At 44.6% G+C, this 19,626-nt stretch overlaps 1 protein-coding gene across 2 annotated transcripts in view; it reads left to right on the top strand.

The window, feature by feature from the left end:
* Positions 1–19,626, top strand: part of LOC129865274 (TBC1 domain family member 22B-like) — a 183,722-nt gene that overhangs the window by 117,410 nt on the left and 46,686 nt on the right. For both annotated transcript variants that reach the window (XM_055937915.1, XM_055937916.1), the window contains one exon: positions 17,323–17,450. In XM_055937915.1, the coding sequence (XP_055793890.1) occupies positions 17,323–17,450 (128 nt within the window). The remainder of the gene's footprint in view (positions 1–17,322; positions 17,451–19,626) is intronic.

The following is a 19,626-nucleotide window of genomic DNA, read 5'->3' as shown; positions in this document are numbered from 1 at the left end:
GAAATAGCATTGTATTTGGTCAAACACTATTTTTCCAAAATTTTGCAAAGAGCTGGCAACAAACTTATAGGTCTGCTGTTAGAACCAGTAAAGGCCGCTTTACCACTCTTGGGTAGCGAAATTTGGCTTCCCTCCAGGCCTGAGGACAAAGACTTTCCTCTAGGCTCAGATTAAAAATATGACAGATAGGAGTAGCAAAAGAGACAGCTACCATCCTCAGTAGCTTCCCATCTAAGTTGTCAATGCCAGGAGGTTTGTCATCATTGATCGATAAGTCATTTTCCCATCTCTCCCACACTAACTTTACAAAATTCAAACTTGCATTGCTTTTCTTTCATTATTTGTTTTTTTATGCATGAATACAATTGCTCACTGTTCATGTTGGCATTTCCTGCCTAAGTTTGCCCACTTTGCCAATGAAATAATCATTAAAATAATTGGCAACATCAAATGGTTTTGTGATGAATAAGCTTTCGATGAAAGATGGAGTTGAATTCGTCTTTCTGCCCAGAATTTCATTTAAGGTACTCCAAAGTTTTTTCTCCATCATTCTTTGTATCATTGATCTTGGCTTCATAATACAGTTTCTTCTTCTTTTTGTTGAGTTTAGTCACATATTTCTCAATTTGCAGTAAGTAAGTAAGGCAGTCAGATGTGCAGCCAGACTTCTTAGCCACTCCTTTTGCCCCATCTCTTTCAACCATGCAGTTTTTCAATTCCTCAAGCTTTGGAGCCTTAACAGTTCTAACAGTCAGTTTCTTAACAGTTTATCAATAATTGGAAGAAACAATTTAATAAATTAATCAAGTGCAGCGTCTGGATGCTCCTCATTAATCACATCAGACCAACTGATAGTTTTAACATCATCCACATATGAGTCACAGCAAAAAAAAGAAGTATGATCTCTTATATACAATTTTAGGCCTAGCTGTTAAAACTTTGGCTTTCCTGGATATAGCCACTATGTTGTGATCACTACATCTAATGGATACGGATACAGCTTTAGATCAAAGTTCTACAGTATTAGTAAAAATGTGATCGATACATGTGGATGATCTTGTTCCTGTAGTGTTTGGTAACACCCTGCTAGGTTGATTAATAACCTAAACCAGATTACAGGCACTGGTTACAGTAAGAAGCTTCCTCTTGATCGGACGGCTTGATGAAACCCAGTCAATATTCAGGTCCCCAGAAAGTAGATCTCTCTGTTTACATCACATACACTAGCAAGCATTTCACACATATTATTTAGATACTGACTGTTAGCACTTGATGGCCTATAGCTACACCCCAAAAGAAAAGGCTTCAGATGTGACAAGTGAACCTGCAACCACAACACTTCAATAACACTTGACATAAGATCTTCTCTAAGCATGACAGGGATATGGCTCTGAATATATACAGCAACACCTCCCCCATAAGCATCTTCTATAGATGGTATAGCCTTGTATTGCTACTACTGTATCATCAAATGAGTTATCTAAGTGAGTCTCAGAAATGGCTAATATATGAATGTTATCTTATGTTAGCAAGTTATTGATTTCATGAACCTTATTTCTAAGGCTGCATATATTAATATGGGCTATTTTCAGCCTTTTCCTGGGTAGCTTATCAGAGATAGACATAATACTGAAAAGAGCAAACAAAGGAAGAGGAAAAAAATATACATTCAGCAGTCCATTAATCAATTGGTGTGTGTGTGTGTTGTGTGGTTGAATCTATGAAACCATAGGCTTGGCTCTCTCATCCCTGCCTAAATGACTACCGACCCATAGCACTCATGTCTGTAGCCATGAAGTGCTTTGAAAGGCTGGTCATGGCTCACATCAACACCATTATCCCAGAAACCCTAGACCCACTCCAATTTGCATACCGCCCCAACAGCTCCACAGATGATGCAATCTCTATTGCACTCCACACTGCCCTTTCACACCTGGACAAAATGAACACATTTGTGAGAATGCTATTCATTGACTACAGCTCAGCGTTGAACACCATAGTGCCCTCAAAGCTCATCACTAAGCTAAGGACCCTGGGACTAAACACCTCCCTCTGCAACTGGATCCTGGACTTCCTGACAGGCTGCCCCCCAGGTGGTAAGGGTAGGTAACTACACATCCGCCACGCTGATCCTCAACACGGGGGCCCCTCAGGGGTGCATGCTCAGTCTCCTCCTGTACTCCCTGTTCACTCATGACTGCACGGCCAGGCACGACTCCAACACCATCATTAAGTTTGCTGATGACCCAATAGTGGTAGGCCTGATCACCGACAATGATGAAACAGCATATAGGGAGGAGGTCAGAGACCTGACCGTGTGGTGCAAGGACAACAACCTCTCCCGCAATGCGATTAAGACAAAGGAGATGATTGTGGACTACATGAAAAGGAGGACCGAGCACGCCCCCATTCTCATCTACGGGGCTGTAGTAGAGCAGGTTGACAGCTGCAAGTTCCTTGGTGTCCACATCACCAACAAAGTAACATGGGCCAAGCACACCAAGACAGTCGTGAAGCGGGCACGACCAAACCTATTCCCCCTCAGGAGACTGAAAAGATTTGTCATTGGTCCTCAGATCCCCAAAAGGTTCTACAGCTGCACCATCGACAGCATCCTGACTGGTTGCATCACGGCCTGGTATGGCAACTGCTCGGCCTCCGACCGCAAGGCACTACAGGGGGTAGTGCGTACGGCCCAGTACATCACTGGGGCCAAGCTTCCTGACATCCAGGACATCTATACCAGGCGGTGTCAGAGGAAGGCCCTAAAAATGTTCAGACTCCAGCCACCCTAGTCATGGACTGTTCTCTCTGCTACCGCACGGCAAGCGGTACCGGATCTCCAAGTCTAGGTCCAAGAGGCTTCTAAAAAGCTTCTACCCCAAGCCGTAAGACTCCTGAACATCTAATCAAATGGCTACCCAGTCTATTTGCATTGCACCCCCCCACCTACATGTATATATTACATAAATTACCTCGACTAACCGGTGCCCCCGCACATTGACTTTGTACCGGTACCCCCTGTATATACCCTCGCTATTGTTATTTTACTGCTGCTTATTAATTATTTGTTACTTTTGTTTCTTATTTTTCTTTAGGTATTTTTCTTAAAACTGCATTGTTGGTTAAGGGCTTGTAAGTAAGCATTTCACTGTAAGGTCTACACCTGTTGTATTCGGCACATGTGACAAATACAATGTGTTAATTGGCTGTGGTTAAATACTTTGCGAGTGTGTTCGTTCGTGCTCGTGTGAGTCCTGGGTTCAAATACTATTTAGGGTATTTTAATTACTTTTAAAGACATTTGGAAATAAGTATTTTGATATTTGTTGATATGGGAATGGAAAGTATTGGCATATATTTGAAAATACTCAAATACATAGTATTCATACAATTTTTGTAATACTTCAAAAGCATTCACCCCCCTTCTTTCAACAGGGAGTCATGCTGAGACCAATGTGTCTTTCTCAGATGAGCCCTGCATAAACACACTTTACACATTAATAATGCACGTCAATATTGACATCAATACACTAAAATCAAAACACAATCATAGAAAACAATCAGCCTTTTGAATTGCCCTAGAGGCATCAATTCATAACCTTTTTGAGAATCTTGGACAAGGAAGCTGCAATTTCGTAGTATCCAATTGCTGGTAGTTACTGTCTTGTCTCATCGCTACAACTCCCGCACGGACTCGGGAGAGGCAAAGGTCGAGAGCCATGCGTCCTCCGAAACACATCCCAACCAAGCCGCACTGCTTCTTAACACACCGCGCATCCAACCCGGAAGCCAGCTGCACCAATGAGTCGGAGGAAACACCGTACACCTAGCGACCTGGTCAGCGTGCACTGCGCCCGGGCCCGCCACAGGAGTCGCTAGTGCGCGATGAGACAAGGATATCCCTGCCGGCCAAACCCTCCCTAACCCGGACGACACTAGGCCAATTGTGCGCCGCCCCATGGGCCTCCCGGTCACGGCCGGCTGTGACAGAGCCTGGGCTCGAACCCAGAGTCTCTGGTGGCACAGCTAGCACTGCGATGCAGTGCCTTAGACCACTGCGCCACCCGGGAGGCCCTGTGTCGTGTCTTTCTAGTAATTTTTTAACCAATTACATGACGCCGACTGGAGACAATCTTTGAATCAATAAAGAGTGGTCAACAGTATTCTCTTATCCATCCCCTTTACCACATCGTTTAACACCAGGGTTGCATTAGAGATGGTGCTATAAACCGGCATGAAACCAGACTGGTGAGCACTTAGATCCTTCCTTGCTACGAGATGTATTCTAAGTTGACAATTAATTAATAGAATGTTTTCAGGGCTCTACATTAAGGCTTGTATGGGGTAAGTAAAATAAATATTGTTGGATTACCAGAATATAGATTTCAGTCGAAAATCACTATCAAACAATTACTCCGATCAGAATTGGATCAGGCAGCGCCGCAGCGCACAGCAGGGCAGTGCATGGTTTACATTCTGAGTAAATTGCCTATATTCCTATTTGCTATAACAAATTTCTATAAATAAGTTATATTTATACAAAGCAAGAGAACAATGTAGACAGAGCTAAGAGCCTCACCAAAGCACCACAAAATATCCGGTCAGAAAATGTAGTTTTGATATGAATATGACTTGGCCTATTAAGCCACTCTTTCAATATAATTACATTTACATTTTACATTTAAGTCATTTAGCAGACGCTCTTATCCAGAGCGACTTACAAATTGGAAAGTTCATACATTCATAATTAATCCTAGATTTCTCCTGCCATGCTTTTTCATGATCAAGGTGCAATGAATGAATGTAACAGAGTTCTGGACTATCTCAGAAAGTTTTATTGTTTTTGAATAACCCCAAAACATGGGAGGCTTATGGTAATAATGAGAGAGAGAGAGAGAAGAAACAATAGTAATATACACTGCTCAAAAAAATAAAGGGACCACTTAAACAACACATTTGGTCACACATTTGTGGCCTGCTGGAGGTCATTTTGCAGGGCGCTGGCAGTGCACCTCCTTGCACAAAGGCGGAGGTAGCGGTCCTGCTGCTGGGTTGTTGCCCTCCTACGGCCTCCTCCACGTCTCCTGATGTACTGGCCTGTCTCCTGGTAGCGCCTCCATGCTCTGGACACTACGCTGACAGACACAGCAAACCTTTTTCCCACAGCTCGCATTGATGTGCCATCCTGGATGAACTGCACTACCTGAGCCACTTGTGTAGGTTGTAGACTCCGTCTCATGCTACCACTAGAGTGACAGCACCGCCAGCATTCAAAAGTGACCAAAACATCAGCCAGGAAGCATAGGAACTGAGAAGTGGTCTGTGGTCACCACCTGCAGAATCACTCCTTTTTTGGGGGTGTCTTGCTAATTGCCTATAATTTTCACCTTTTGTCTATTCCATTTGCACAACAGCATGTGAAATTTATTGTCAATCAGTGTTGCTTCCTAAGTGGACAGTTTGATTTCACAGAAGTGTGATTGACTTGGAGTTACATTGTGTTGTTTAAGTGTTCCCTTTATTTTTTTGAGCAGTGTATATACATCGAATGAGAAATTTGAACAAGCCTTCTAGTTGAGCAAAGCATTATAAGACAGAAATTATGCATACGAGGCCCCCAAAAAATCCTTCCTTGACATTGTGAACCAAACAACCAAAAGCCTTATAAACCAAATAAAGTATCATAAAAGCATTAAGACAAATTAAAGTTATGAAGTGTATTTTCCAAAATATTTGAGTGTTTAATGTCCTAAAGTTGCAGCTTTTAAATGAGATGAATTATGGAAGTCGGACTCTATGCTTTTCTCATTCACAGATTTATTTTGATTTACAAATATTTTAGTTCACAAGAAGTGAAATTGAGCAAACAATACCAAGTTTGAAAAATCCAATGAGGAGTCAAAAACTTAGGCTTCAGCTGAGGAATGCTTATGAAATTAAATGAGTAGTTGGCCTATGCCTATTTCCATATTATTCTAGCAATGCGCAACCTACTTACAATGCATATAGTAGCTTTGGCCTAATAAGAGAAGAGGATGAGGAAAAAATGCAAATCAGTTTATAATTTTCCAGTTCTGAGGATAGCAGAGTTGCTCTGCAGTCCATGATGATTTACAGCCCAGCTTAAGACGCACTGCTAGCGAGGCTCGTTGACTGTGTCACTCGCTCCATCTGCACACTTTGGCAGACAAAGATAGCCAGATAGGCCTAGGCTACTTCACATCTCTTTCGCGTCACAGCTCCACCAGAGTTAAATAAGCTATTCGAAAAGATTTGGCTCAGCTAAATGTATTTTGTCAATGTCATGATTCTTCTCGTCCTTCCAATAGCATGCCGTCAAATGCGTAGCAGTCTCTTTTCTTAAAAAAATGTAATAAATGAGTTTGTACGTTATTTTGGATGGCCGCTAGGGGGATGGCAGGGGTGTCAAACATTCCATGGAGGGCCTATTGTCTGCTGGTTATAGTTTTTTCCTTTCAATTGAGACCTAGACAACCCGGTAGGGGAGTTGCTTACTAATCAGTGACCTTAATTCATCAATCAAGCACAAGGGAGGAGCGAAAACCTGCAGACACTCTGCCTTCCGTGGTACGAGTTTGACACGTGGTCTATGGGCAAGCGCAGATTTTTTTTCCCCTATATCACTTCTATGTACTTCACTCATTTTCAGTCACACTTTTGGCTGATGGTGTTAGACGTTTTATTTTGTGACTTCAGCTTTCGGACAAGTAAAAAAAATCTGTCCTACTTGCCAAAGGACAAGTGGCTAAAAAAAGTTCATGTCAAGCCCTGGTTGTTGAAAATGAAAACATATTCACTAGAAGTTGACTGATCTTCCAACGAGCCAAGTGGAGGCTGGGAGAGGGAATAGCAGTCGACTGACTGACCAGGGTCGATTTAACCTCCATTTCTTAAAATAAAAAGCCTGCTGAGATAAAATGGTGAAAGCATCACTTATCTTATTTTTCTCAGTAATGATGCCAGAGTCTGACACAACTTGCTTACGCAGGGAAGGAGAGGAATTGCCGCGCTTCAGTGCATTAACTGTTTTCCAAAATCCAAGAGTCTGTGATATAACTTAGAAAGTAGCTTGATTTAGCTTTCTTAATTTAGGAAGTACATCTATTTTAACATTTCCACATCTAGGAAGTACATGCATTTGAACCAGATCTGTTTGGTATTTTAAATAATGTATTTAGAAATATGTTTGTGAAAATACTTTAAAGTAGTAGGCTGTTTATAGGAAAGTATTCGAAAATACTTTTGAATACTTCCAATAGAGGTAGTTGATTCAGGCCACAAAGACTCAAATAGACAGGAAATAACTATTTAAATAACAAATAATCAAATACACGTGCGTGTGCATATCAGTGTGTGTGTTTGCCCATGCATGTATATGTGTGTGAGTATGTCTTTGTACATGTATGAGTTGCTGTGGATTGATTTCCATCTCTGTGTAACTAGATCCATTAGGGCTGTTCCAGGGGAGATGTTATGCAGCACCACTCTGCCAGCTCTCTGCTAGCTGATTAAACCTGACACAGGACATGGCTCCAAGGTGATCATTTTGGGATAATGGCACAGTGTAACAACAGTCCTGCAAAGCCCAGAGTGACTTAAAAATAACCACCTAACCACCATTCAACACTGGAATTTACATCTTGAAAAGAGGAAACTGTTCAGAGTGCAGAGAACAGCAGGGCACAAGAAAAAAATTGAGAAAAAGGAAGAGGAGGACATGGAGCCAGTGAAGAAGAGAGAAAGGGAAGATGGGAAGAAAGCATCAGATGCAACAGCTGTGGTGAAGAGATCAGTGCCCTTGCTACATTCCCTTCCTTCAGAGATACATATCAGCCTTAGTCTCTTGCTCTATGTGGTACACAAACCAGGTTGTATTTGTTCCTATTACCACTGTGTATGTTTCCCCTACCACAGTCTTTGATGTTATACGGCGTGTGCTAGCCAGGGCTGGAGGTGTACCACTGAAAGATGGTCTGCCCAGATTGGTGCTACTTGATGGGCTGTGGCCCTGATGTTCAGACATGCTCCTGAAGCACACCTCTGGCTCTCCTCTGGCTCCTCAGCCATATGGCTCTACTCTGTCAGGTGACAGAAAGGAAGGAGCTATCTTAGCACCACAGGGACATGACAGAATCTGACCAGCCTGCCAGCCTTCCCTGACATAATGTCTGTAAGCACAGCGGAGCGTCTGGACGTGACAGAGAAAAATGGGAGGGGAAGGAGGGCGTGGAGCTGGTGTGAGATGGTGAGAGAAAGACCTAAACTGTCCCTCACTTGTGATGCCATCAGCAAAGACACATTGTGGTCATACAGCTGAATAGCCACGTCGTGCTGGAACAGCAACAACAATATCTGCCCAGACTACCCTGTATGAAGAGGTATTTTCTCAGTTCCCCCTGTAATTATATTAGATACTAATGATGCTGCATTTTATAGGCCTTTTCAAGGTGCCTTACGAGTTAACAGTGTAACGGTGAATTGACCTCACCTTGCATTGTCCTTTGCAGTGATGCTGATAGATTAAATTACATGCATATCAAATGTGTGATGACATGAGAAACTGATCTCTACCTGATGATGATAATACAGAAACTGATCTGTGTCGTTGTGTTATACGGACTTACAGCAGAGTCTTGTAATTCCTGATACCTTGGCTTATACAGTCCAATTTGACCACCAGTGACGGAGGCGAGGGGAGAGGTGCTGGTGGAGTGGTGCTGATCTCACCCCAGTGTCTGATTGCATTAACGCTTCATCCCGTCCTACCCGGTGACTCGTCTGCTCTGTGTCAGCGGCTCAGGTCTGTCCTTCAGTCTCTCCCTGCCTGCCCTTCAGCCCAAACACTGCCAGCTCACCTGCCTTTATCTCCCTCAAACAGAGAGCAAAGGAGAGAGAGTAGAGCGAGCGAGTAGAAAGAAAAGCACAAACACACCGCAGGGAAAGAGAGACCAGAGAGAGAAGAGGGGGAAACAGTACAGAGAGTAATAGAGAGAGCGGGAGAGCACAGCCCTGCCTGGACCCTCAACCACCCACACTTGCCTCTCAAATCAACAGGGGTGGAGAGAGGAAAACGGTTTGGCACGATGCCTCAAGAACGCTCCCTTTTCTCTGCCTCTGTGTAGCACTAGGTCCATAGAGTACAGTAGCCTATATAGCAGAGAGCATCGTCTAGGCTCTCTGACCAGTCCCTGCTGAATTTAGCAGAGGAGTGAACGTTCAACCTCAAATAGGCCACAATATTCCCCTGACAAATCGGGTGAACGACCCGTCTCGGTTCAAAACAAGCACCCTGGTTATTTTAGTACATGGGTAGGCGACCCTAGTCCCGCAGCGCCGCAGCCGCTAAATGTTTTGGATTTAACCGACCTGGAAGACCATGTGTGTTGAATTTAGGCAATCACTGAACTGATCAATTAGCTCAGTTGGTCAGGTGTGGTGCCTAGATGGAACAAAATCATACAGTACCTGCGGCACTCCGGGAACAGGGTTGCCTACCCCTGTTCTAGTATAACCAGGTCTCTGCCTACCGTACCATCTCATCTGTACATCTCAGAGCAGAGAGGCAGTGGGAGCCAATGGGTCCTGTCCCCCTGTGGCAGTGTCCTGCTTCCTCCAGCTCTGTTATTACAGGCCTGCATTATTACGGGGGAGGAGAAGTGGAAGGATGGAGGAATGAAGGGATGAGGGGCGGAGGCGTGGAGGGGTACCTGCTGTACTCCCCCCTCATTGAATATCTAACTTTATATTATTTATTTCAGACTTCCACAGAATGTTTCAGAGAATGTTCACTTTAGTTCAGGCCGTAGAACTGAACGAGTGCAGTGAGCTTATACTTTATACGCCCATTGAGGCAGTTGAGTATGTTTTGAGATTCGCTCCGATTCTGTCACGCGCTAGAGGTTATTCAAGCATGGTATATTCAAGGACAGATAGTTGTACAAGTACAATAGTTGATTTGCCAGGATGATATGACGGTAGCTGGTACGAAAGACGTCCGCTTTTGTAACAGCCTGGCTGCCGCGCGACCCACGTGACTACACAACGAGCTGTGTCTTCGAGAGCTGGTGACAGCCATGCTACTTTTGTAAGGGTTTGACAAGAGCATCGCGTGCCATTCAGACATGCATGCCTTTGTACGTGTGCACTACATCTAAAATATAGGCTACAGTGTGCAGAGAAATAGATTCAAGTTGAAGAGGCTATAGGGGTTATAATGGAATATGAAGAGTACATTTTTCACTTCTGACTAAGACAGGGGTCGCATGCACCCTAACCGTGTGTGGGACTGTGCGTCCCTCAAATCTCCTCTTCGTCCTCTACATGGCATTCCTCTCTTCTCACTCAGGGCCTGATCTCCTCTCCACACAACACAGCAGGAGTAATACACATCTCTTCTCCTCTCTATCCTCTCATCCTTTGTGTGGGGCTGTGTTTCTCTAAAAGACAGAGGCTGGTGTGAGGCTATTACAGAAATGGGAATCAGATCACACACAAAGCCACCCCCCCCAACAGCATCGATCTCCCTCTGTTCCATTTCCTTTCCCCTTCTCTCTCCCTCTCTCTGGGCTTTGTTTACGTTTGACCGACCGATGCAGGGACGCGGCAGCTCGTCTCCTCTCTTCTCTCTCCGCTCTTTAGAAATACACTCCCGTGGATGGATGGATGGCCCTGGCAGTGTGGAGCTTTAGAAAGGAGTCGATGCCAATGTGTTCACTCACGATAGCTTTAGAAATCCGTCAGTCATGCCATTGTGTTCACTCACCGCACAGTAGCCGCCTTAGGGTCACTGCTGTCTGTCATTAGCTGCCTGACCAGGGTGTCGTGGCGGTCGAGATTGCACATTTTGTTTTGTGCTTTTTAAGAACGGGGTTCATAAGTTGATAGATGTGTTGATTAGATGGGTATTCACATGTTATATGCCACAAGGAGTTTGTGAAGAGTAGAAAGATGGGCTCCTGTATGTGCAGTACAGTATGGAAGCTATGTACTAATGGAATTTATCTATATCTCTTTTAAGCAGAGATAAGGTGGTGTGTGTGTGTGTGTGTGTGTGTGTGCATATAGATGTGTGTTGAGTTTGTCCCTCCACGTGATCGACGACAGCCCCCTATCTCGTCATGTAATCCCCCATGGTCCCCTGCAACGTCGCGGCCCACGCTACCATCATAGCTCTCAGGCCCTTTAAACAGAACCAGGCACGGAGATGAGTGCATTCACAATTAAAAGGAATGCGCTGAGGTGGTAGTGCACAGGGCGTGCTCTAGTTAAATGAGGAGGAGAAAACGGTCCCCTTCAATCCAGGAGAGTGGGACGGGAACACAACCTAGTTTAAGCCAAAAGGGGGAGGTCGTTTTTTTTTAAAGCGTTTAGCCTACCACAGCTAAAGATGTCCTTTATACTCACTTTTCATGTTACAGGTGACATTAGTCAGTGAGTTAGACACCGTTTTCTGGAAGTGTCGGGAAATGCAGACAGGTATGGAGGTTTATGTCCGTTTAGTTATGATGGGCCGCTCTATCAGTTGCTCTCAGTTGGACCATTAGGCTGTTGAGTGGTAGTGTAGCGTGAGGTGACCCTTGTCGGACATGGGACAAAAGGGGAGTTAACTCTCTAGCCACTTAGTCCTGATCTGGATGCTGAGATCCTCCTAACCTGTTGATCTTCTCTCTGAGGCCCTGATTCCCCCCCTTTGACTCTATACCTAAAACAGAGCCGTCTCTAATCTGTGGAACTCTTCACCTCTCCACCCCTGGCTGCCCCTGATCCCCTCATTATGCAATTCATTTCATCCCCTCTACTCAGGAGCCAAAAGGCAGAACCTTCGCCGGGTGCTTTTAGCAACAATCAGGGGCTTCGCTCTAAATTAACGACAGTATTAAACGATAGCCCCGTTTTCTTATCGTGGCACTAAAGCGTGTAATTTCTACCGGCGCTCTAATGTTCACCGGAAGCTACAATCTATCTGAAATATTAAAGCTGATCTACCCCCTAAAATGAATTTTTAAAATATATTTTATTTTATGTGTCTCTCTGTAAGGTTTGTACATTTTTCCTCATCTCTCTCGCTCTCTGTTCTGTGTGAATACAGAATTACATTCAGGGTTCATCAGCATGGAAATTGCTCAAGGTGAATTTATTTATGCAAATGAAGGAGAGAAACAGCATGGTTTCTGCACTCTGAGTCATGTACATGTAAGACTCCCATGGTTCGATTGTTGAGGCAGAAGTCTGAATAGAATTTTAGATAAAAGTTGACTAGTGTATCTATGAAGAAAAACCTTGTATGTTTCCTTTTGTTTGAAGATGTTAGATGGTATTATTCCGTGTGTATGCGCATGATTGTGTGTGTGTGTGTGTTTGTGTGACTGTGTGTGCTTCCCTGCGTGTGTCTTTCACACTCTCTCTCTTAAGTATGCCGGTGATTACCGGTCCATGGCCGGGCTTCATGTTGTTCTGACATCACTCTGCTGCTGTGAGGATTCATCAACCTGCAGTCACCCCACCTTTGATCTCTCTGCCTCTCCTCTGAGCTCCTCTCATCTCCTCTAGACCTCTCAGTCCATCTACACACAACCTATTGATTCACACAGGCCCATAGAGCTTGGCTTTCCTCTACCGTCTTAGCAGCACTATGCATATTGCTATATTGTTTACCATAAAAGCAACTCAAATATGCATTATATCATTTGCATCAAATATGTGCTCTGAAGAGTTTTGTAAGTGAGATAATGAGGGAGTTCTTCTTTATAGCTGAATTTGACTTTGATCATGGACACTGGAGTCCCTGGTCGATGCTTGAGATCATAGTCGTCAGTGCATAGTCGTCACTGAATGACGCGCTCCCGCTGTTGTGACGAATGCCATCACTAAGAGCACAGAGAGAAAGAACTGGATAGCCTGGCATACAGACAGTCACACTGTCAACTGTCATCCCGGGATATAGAGTACAGACACTCACACACACACACTCAAGAATATAGGATGCACAGTTTTCACTAAAGCTAAGAGGGCTTGTTGTGGTGTGTCTATCAATCTTCTTATGTAATCAACTTTGCCTGACACTGAAACGTGACAAGGACAACGGCAGAGCTGTCACAGACGCAAAGAGACACGCCGTCGGTATGTCACGGGAAATGATTTCTATAGAGGACCTATCGTTCAGGGTGCATGCTGTCAGAGTACCGGAGGTCTGGTAAAGTAGTAGAAAAAGCTGCGCAGAGAGCCCATTCAGACAGGCATGCACACTGAAAATGTAGCTAAGAGGGAGGGAGAGGGAGGAGTAAAGAAAGGGGGAGGGGGAACGAGATGGATGAAGAAAAATACATCTGAGAAAAGAGAGAGAGAGAGATGATGGGCAAAAGAGTGCGCGCGAGAGCGGGAGAGATAATGTGGAAAGCGAAAGAGAGGGTCACGGTGTAGATGTAATTATTGGATAGATGGAGGAGAGCAGAAGTCAGGGAGAAGTGTGGAGCTCAGCGCCATCACTTGTCTTTTCTCTGACCCCTGACCTCCAACTGTCCTCCCGCAGGCCGTGCGCTGCCAGTCGGAGTCTGCCCGGATGCTAAACTCTCTACTAAACAAACAGAATTGATGAGTTAATTACCACTGACTTTGATTTTGATCTGGTAAAGTACTTTTTGGGGAAAACGATTTCAACCACAGGCTTGACTGAATTCACCCTCAACCAATACAAAGCAGGTGCTTCCCTCCTCCCTGGGTTTGTAACGGAGTAAAATAATGTTCTCTATTGCAGAAAGAGAGAGAGCAGAGAGAGAGGGAGCAGAAAGAGTGGTTCCGTAGTACTGAAGCAAACACTAATAATCTTCTTACTCTCTCGGTCTTCCTTCCCTAGCTATAACAGCTGTTCCTCTACTCTACTGGCTCTAGAACAGATAAACAATAACTAACTAATTAACTTCCAGGGGACTAGGAGGAACTCAGACAACTCTCTCACTCACTACTTAGTCTCTCTCTTTCTTTCTCTCTCTCTCTCTCTCTCTCTCTCTTCTCTCTTCTCTCCATTCTCTCACACACAGAATGGTTAGGATGGTTTCTCTACTCTTCTTACCATTAGTCTTAGCCTGGTACCCGATCTGAGTGTACTTTAGCCAAGCCAACTCCTCTGACTACATCTGAGAAGTATAATTTCAAGATGTTTTATATTTATTTCCTCAAAAGTGTTTGTTGCCTCTTATTAGGGAAGCTGTTTGGAAGTGATATATTACTGTGATTTATTCACTGTTAATGAGGGTAGGCCTAAGTTGTTTACGCGGAGCATAGCTATGTGATAATTAAACTGTGGAGACGAGAGAGCAAAAGGGGAGAGTGTTCACTGTTTACCTCACCCTCTGAGAGTGTTTGTGTGGGTGTGCATGCGAGAACGAACTAATGTGGAGTGTTGATGTGCGTTGACATGTGTCGGGTGACAAACGAAGTGAATCGCGATGGGTACAGCAGGGGTCACGTTAATGCGTGCTTTTCTCCGGGAAGTTAAAATGCAAGATGAACTTCAAGCAAATTTTTGGAAATGTAACTGGCTACATTCTTCTATGATAAACATGAGGAATCGGATGGCCGTGCATCGTTTTCGCAAAAAATACTTTGTTCCCCCCCCCCTGTAAGCTAATGTACTTATGTGTGGCTGCTGGCTAAATAGTGTGGCACTTCTCTTTTCATCTGATGAAAATTAAGCTATTTTCTGCCGAATGTGTTGCATTCATTTATTGTGTGTGAAGAAAAACTAGTTGCACTCCCCTGGTCACTCTGTTGATGCAAACAAACAGATTGGCTGTGTGAGAGTCTCTGATTTATGCACACTAGAGGTCTTCATAGATCCACCTGTACCCTCGACCTAATCCGGGACACGAGGCGTTCCGGATACAGAACTCTAAATAATGTAACGGGTCGGATCTGATATGATTGTCGCGGGTCTCAGGTATGTGTAATTTTAACTGACTAGTCCGAAAGGGCCCGTACAGATCCCGAACGTGACTGCTGCAGTAGAGAGAGAGCGAGAGACATTTGATCATTTATGCGGCTGCTCTTGATTTTCACAAGTGGAGCGTGACGCTTGTAGCTTGTTGTTGGCCATTCATAAGTCATCAAAGTGGCAATAGGCTGAAGTCATAAAGCCTTGTGTGTGTGTGGCAAAGGTTAGGAGATACACTACATGACCAAAAGTATGTGGACACCTGCTCGTCGAACATCTCATTCCAAATTCATGGGCATTAATATGGAGTTGGTCCCCCCTTTGCTGCTACAACAGCCTCCACTCTTCTGGGAAGGCTTTTCACTGCGGGGACTTGCTTCCATTCAGCCACAAGCGCATTAAGCCAGCAGCATACCACCCTGCATACCACTGCTGGCTTGCTTCTGAAGCTAAGCAGGGTTGGTCCTGGTCAGTCCCTGGATGGGAGACCAGATGCTGCTGGAAGTGGTGTTGGAGGGCCAGTAGGAGGCACTCTTTCCTCTGGTCTAAAAAATATCCCAATGCCCCAGGGCAGTGATTGGGGACACTGTCCTGTATAGGGTGCCGTCTTTCGGATGGGACGTTAAACGGGTGTCCTGACTCTCTGAGGTCATTAAAGATCCCATGGCACTTATCGTAAGAGTAGGGGTGTTAACCCCGGTGTCCTGGCCAAATTCCCAATCTGGCCCTCAAACCATCATGGTCACCTAATAATCCCCAGTTTACAATTGGCGCATTCATCCCCCTCCTCTCCCCTGTAACTATTCCCCAGGTCGTTGCTGCAAATGAGAACGTGTTCTCAGTCAACTTACCTGGTAAAATAACGGTAAAATAAAATAAAAAATAAAAATAATAATAATTTGTGAAGTTGGGCACTGATGTTGGCTGATTAGACCTGGCTCGCAGTCTGCGTTCCAATTCATCCCAAAGGTGTTCGATGGGGTTGAGGTCAGGGCTCTGTGCAGACCAGTTCTTCCACACCGATCTTAACAAACCATTTCTGTATGGACCTTGCTTTGTGCACAGGGGGCATTGTCATGCGGAAACAGGAAAGGGCCTTCCCCAAACATTTGCCACAAAGTTGGAAGCACAGAATCGTCTACAACGTAATTGATGCTCGGCCATGGAAACCCATTTCATGAGGCTCCTGACGAACAGTTCTTGTGATGACGTTGCTTCCAGAGGAAGTTTGGAACTCTTTAGTGAGTGTTGCAATCGAGGGCAGGCAATTTTTACTCGCTACGCACTTCAGCAATCGGCGGCCCCGTTCTGTAAGCTTGTGTGGCCTACCACTTCACGGCTGAGCCATTGTTGCTCCTAGACCTTTCCACTTCACAGTAACAACACTTACAGTTGACTGGGGCAGCTCTAACAGGGCATACATTTGACAAGCTAACTTGATGGAAAGGTGGCATCCTATGACGGTGCTACGTTGGAAGTCACTGAGCTCTTCAGTAAGGCCATTCTACAATGTTTGTCTATGGAGATTGCATGGCTGTGTGCTCGGTTTTATACACCTTTTAGCAACTGGTGTGGCTGAAATAGCCAGATCCACTAATTTAACGGGTGTCTCACATACTTTTGCGTATATGGTGTATCTAATCAATGGATGATGAAATTAAAAGTTAAAAGAGAGGTATAGAATACAACGACCAAGAGCCAACAGGTAGGCTGCTACTTAATATTCTAAATGGAGTTGAGAAATGAGAAAGCGGATGAGAAAGCGCATGTACTGTACCCTCAATTTTGCCTAGCTAGCTAACTCTAGCTAGGTTAACTAGCTTCTCCCGATTTGAAGCAGTCAAGACTGGTACTACGTCATCATATTTGATGATAAATAACCTAGCAATGGCAGCATTTAGTCTACTATAGCACAAGTCGGCTTGGTTGGTTGCGGTCTTTCGTCTCTCCCTCCCTGCTCCCAGTGTCAATCGCTCCCAGTAATACACACACACACACACACACACACACACACACACACACACACACACACGCACGCAACACACACTGTTATAATGCTGTCTTTCTCCCTAGCTCTATAGTAGCTTTAATGTTCTTTGAGAGGTCCACTGACAACTATGCAATTACTGCTGTATTGTCTGACCGCCCAGCCGTCATCGGTGGAATGAGAAAGCTGTGTGTGTGTGTGTGTGTGTGCTGTGGATATCAGAAGATTATCAGCGGCTGTCCATGTGAATTGCGCATGTGTGTGTTCATCAGTGTCTGACGGGCGTGTGCATGCATACTGTATGTGCGTGCGTTGATCACTGTTTGACGGAAGTGTGTGTGTGTTTCAGTTTAACGAGTCTGTGTGTATGGGTGTGTTTCAGAAATGGTGCACGTCCACATGCAGCAGTATGAAGTGGAGTATCTCCAGTTTGCCTTCCGTTGGATGAACAACCTGCTGATGAGAGAGCTGCCGTTACGCTGCACTATACGCCTCTGGGACACCTACCAGGTACACACACACACCACAAACACACACGTACGTACGCACACATACTGTGCGCGCACACACACAAAATGCTCACATGCATTCACACAAATTGTCACATTTCACTCACTCACAGCGCATCGTGTGTGTATTATTCTCCCATTGTGTTCCTTCATAAGACCCTATCCAGTAGAGGTCATCAATCTCTGTCAGTCCTCTCCTCTGTAGCCTGAGCCTCTGGGTCTTTATCGCTCAATCTCTCTGTCTGTCAGCAGCTCAGAGCAATGCGCCCGTGCCTCTGAACTTTTACTAAACAAAAGCCTTGTTAACAAACCATCCTTTATAAGTCCTCTACTTCTTTCCATCCCTCCCCTCAGATTGTAGGACCTAGCTAGCCTCTGAAAGGCTGCAATAGGACAATGGTGCAGAACTCTGTGGCTTGGCCCTGCAGGGCCACAGTGTCTGCCGCTTTTCTGTCTGACTATGAACTGGCGGTGGACTTGAGGGTTCGTCAATGACATGAATTGATCCATAAAGTATCGGAGAGATAGAAATAACTGCGGCACCGAAGGACTGGTTCTATGTAGGAAGCAGGTGTATGTGTCCTGTATTGTGTCTCTTTGCCTCAGCAGTGCATCATCTAAGGTAGCCTGTTATCTTTTTTTATTATTTTTGTTTTATTGTACATGTGCTCCAGAGGGAGCTGCTTAAACGCTAGAAAATCCTAGTTCACAGGTAGGCTGTTATCTAACAAACTACTCTCCTTTGTTCCGTCACGTACAGTATAATACACCATGCTACAGCACTGAGCCAAGGAAGGCGTTTTGTAAGGACATAAAAACACAGCACCCTCTCTCTATTCTACTTCCTTATTAAACCATAAAGTGTTACTACCTTGGCTGTCTCCCAAATGACACCCTAATCCCTATGTTTGACCAGATCCCTATGGGTCCTAATCAAAAGTAGTGCACTATACACTGAGTATGCAAAACATTGACTGACTAGGTGAATCCAGGTGAAAGCTATGATCCCATATTGATGTCACTTGTTAAATCCACTTCAATCAGTGTAGATGGAGGGGAGGAGACAAGAAGGTTTAAGCCTTAAGACATGGATTGAGTTATGTGTGCCATTCAGAGGGTGAATGGGAAAGACAAAAGATTTAAGTGCCTTTGAATGGGGAATGGTAGTAGGTGCCAGGCGGGCCGGTTTGTGTCAAGAACTTCAACCCTGCTGGGTTTCTCACGCTCAACAGTTTCACGTGTGTATCAAGAATGGTCCAAGGGACATCCAGCCAACTTGATACAACTTTGGGAAGCATTGGAGTCAATATGGGCCAGCATCCTTGTGGACCGTTTGGAATGGGCCATTTTAATGCACCTGTCGGGACAGGGACACGGTAAAAAAGACGTCATCCGTTTGCACTTGAATAGTGAATTCCGGACGCCTTTCCTGCAGTTCATTTCCTTGCCAGCCAGGTAGGCTACTCCAGTTGTAAAGCGAAGCAGTGTGCTTAATATTAGGAAAGTTTCAAAGTAAATATATAGTAGGCCTAGCCTATAGGAAGCTGATGGGATCCTCCTTTTTTTAAATAGAGGCTATCAAAACTCTGTTTTTCTCACTCAAATGCATAGCATAGTCCATAGACATGTTGCGCAACATGGACTTATAGGAACACTTATTTCAGTCCAGGCATCAACCAGTTATGAGGAGCGGACTCGCTGCGCAACAAGTAACCCTATTACACTCAAACTCAGGGTCTCACAAAGTGTTTGATTTGAATTTCGTTGCATTTGCATTGATGTCAGAGATGATTAGAGAGACAACAGGGTGTCTGAGTACGCACTATTAGCTATTGGCTGTTGGCAAGTTTGGTAGACATCAGAGTGCAGATTTGGAGAAGCCTAGTTGCTGTCATAACTCTTCTATGACGATCTGAAGGATCAGGTTACAGTGGGTCCACTCTACAGAGTGCTCTCTCTCTCTCGTAGAGGGGGAGTGTGGGAAGGGGAATGTGGGAAGTCGGCTGTTTTATGGGCGGTCATAAAATACGCTGCCTCTATGCTCTGTAGTGTTCGAGATTGGAATGTAAACTGTGGAACACAGAGAGACCCTTGGGCATCAACAGCTTGAATAATTAAACAATATTTCTATTTTTGAGAATGTGGGAATGGTCCGTGGACACTTAAGGGACAGTCAT

Source organism: Salvelinus fontinalis, chromosome 11 (assembly GCF_029448725.1).
Source record: "Salvelinus fontinalis isolate EN_2023a chromosome 11, ASM2944872v1, whole genome shotgun sequence".
NCBI lineage: Eukaryota > Metazoa > Chordata > Actinopteri > Salmoniformes > Salmonidae > Salvelinus > Salvelinus fontinalis.
The sequence above is the reverse complement of the archived record's forward strand: the minus strand, read 5'-3'. Positions and strand labels throughout refer to the sequence as shown.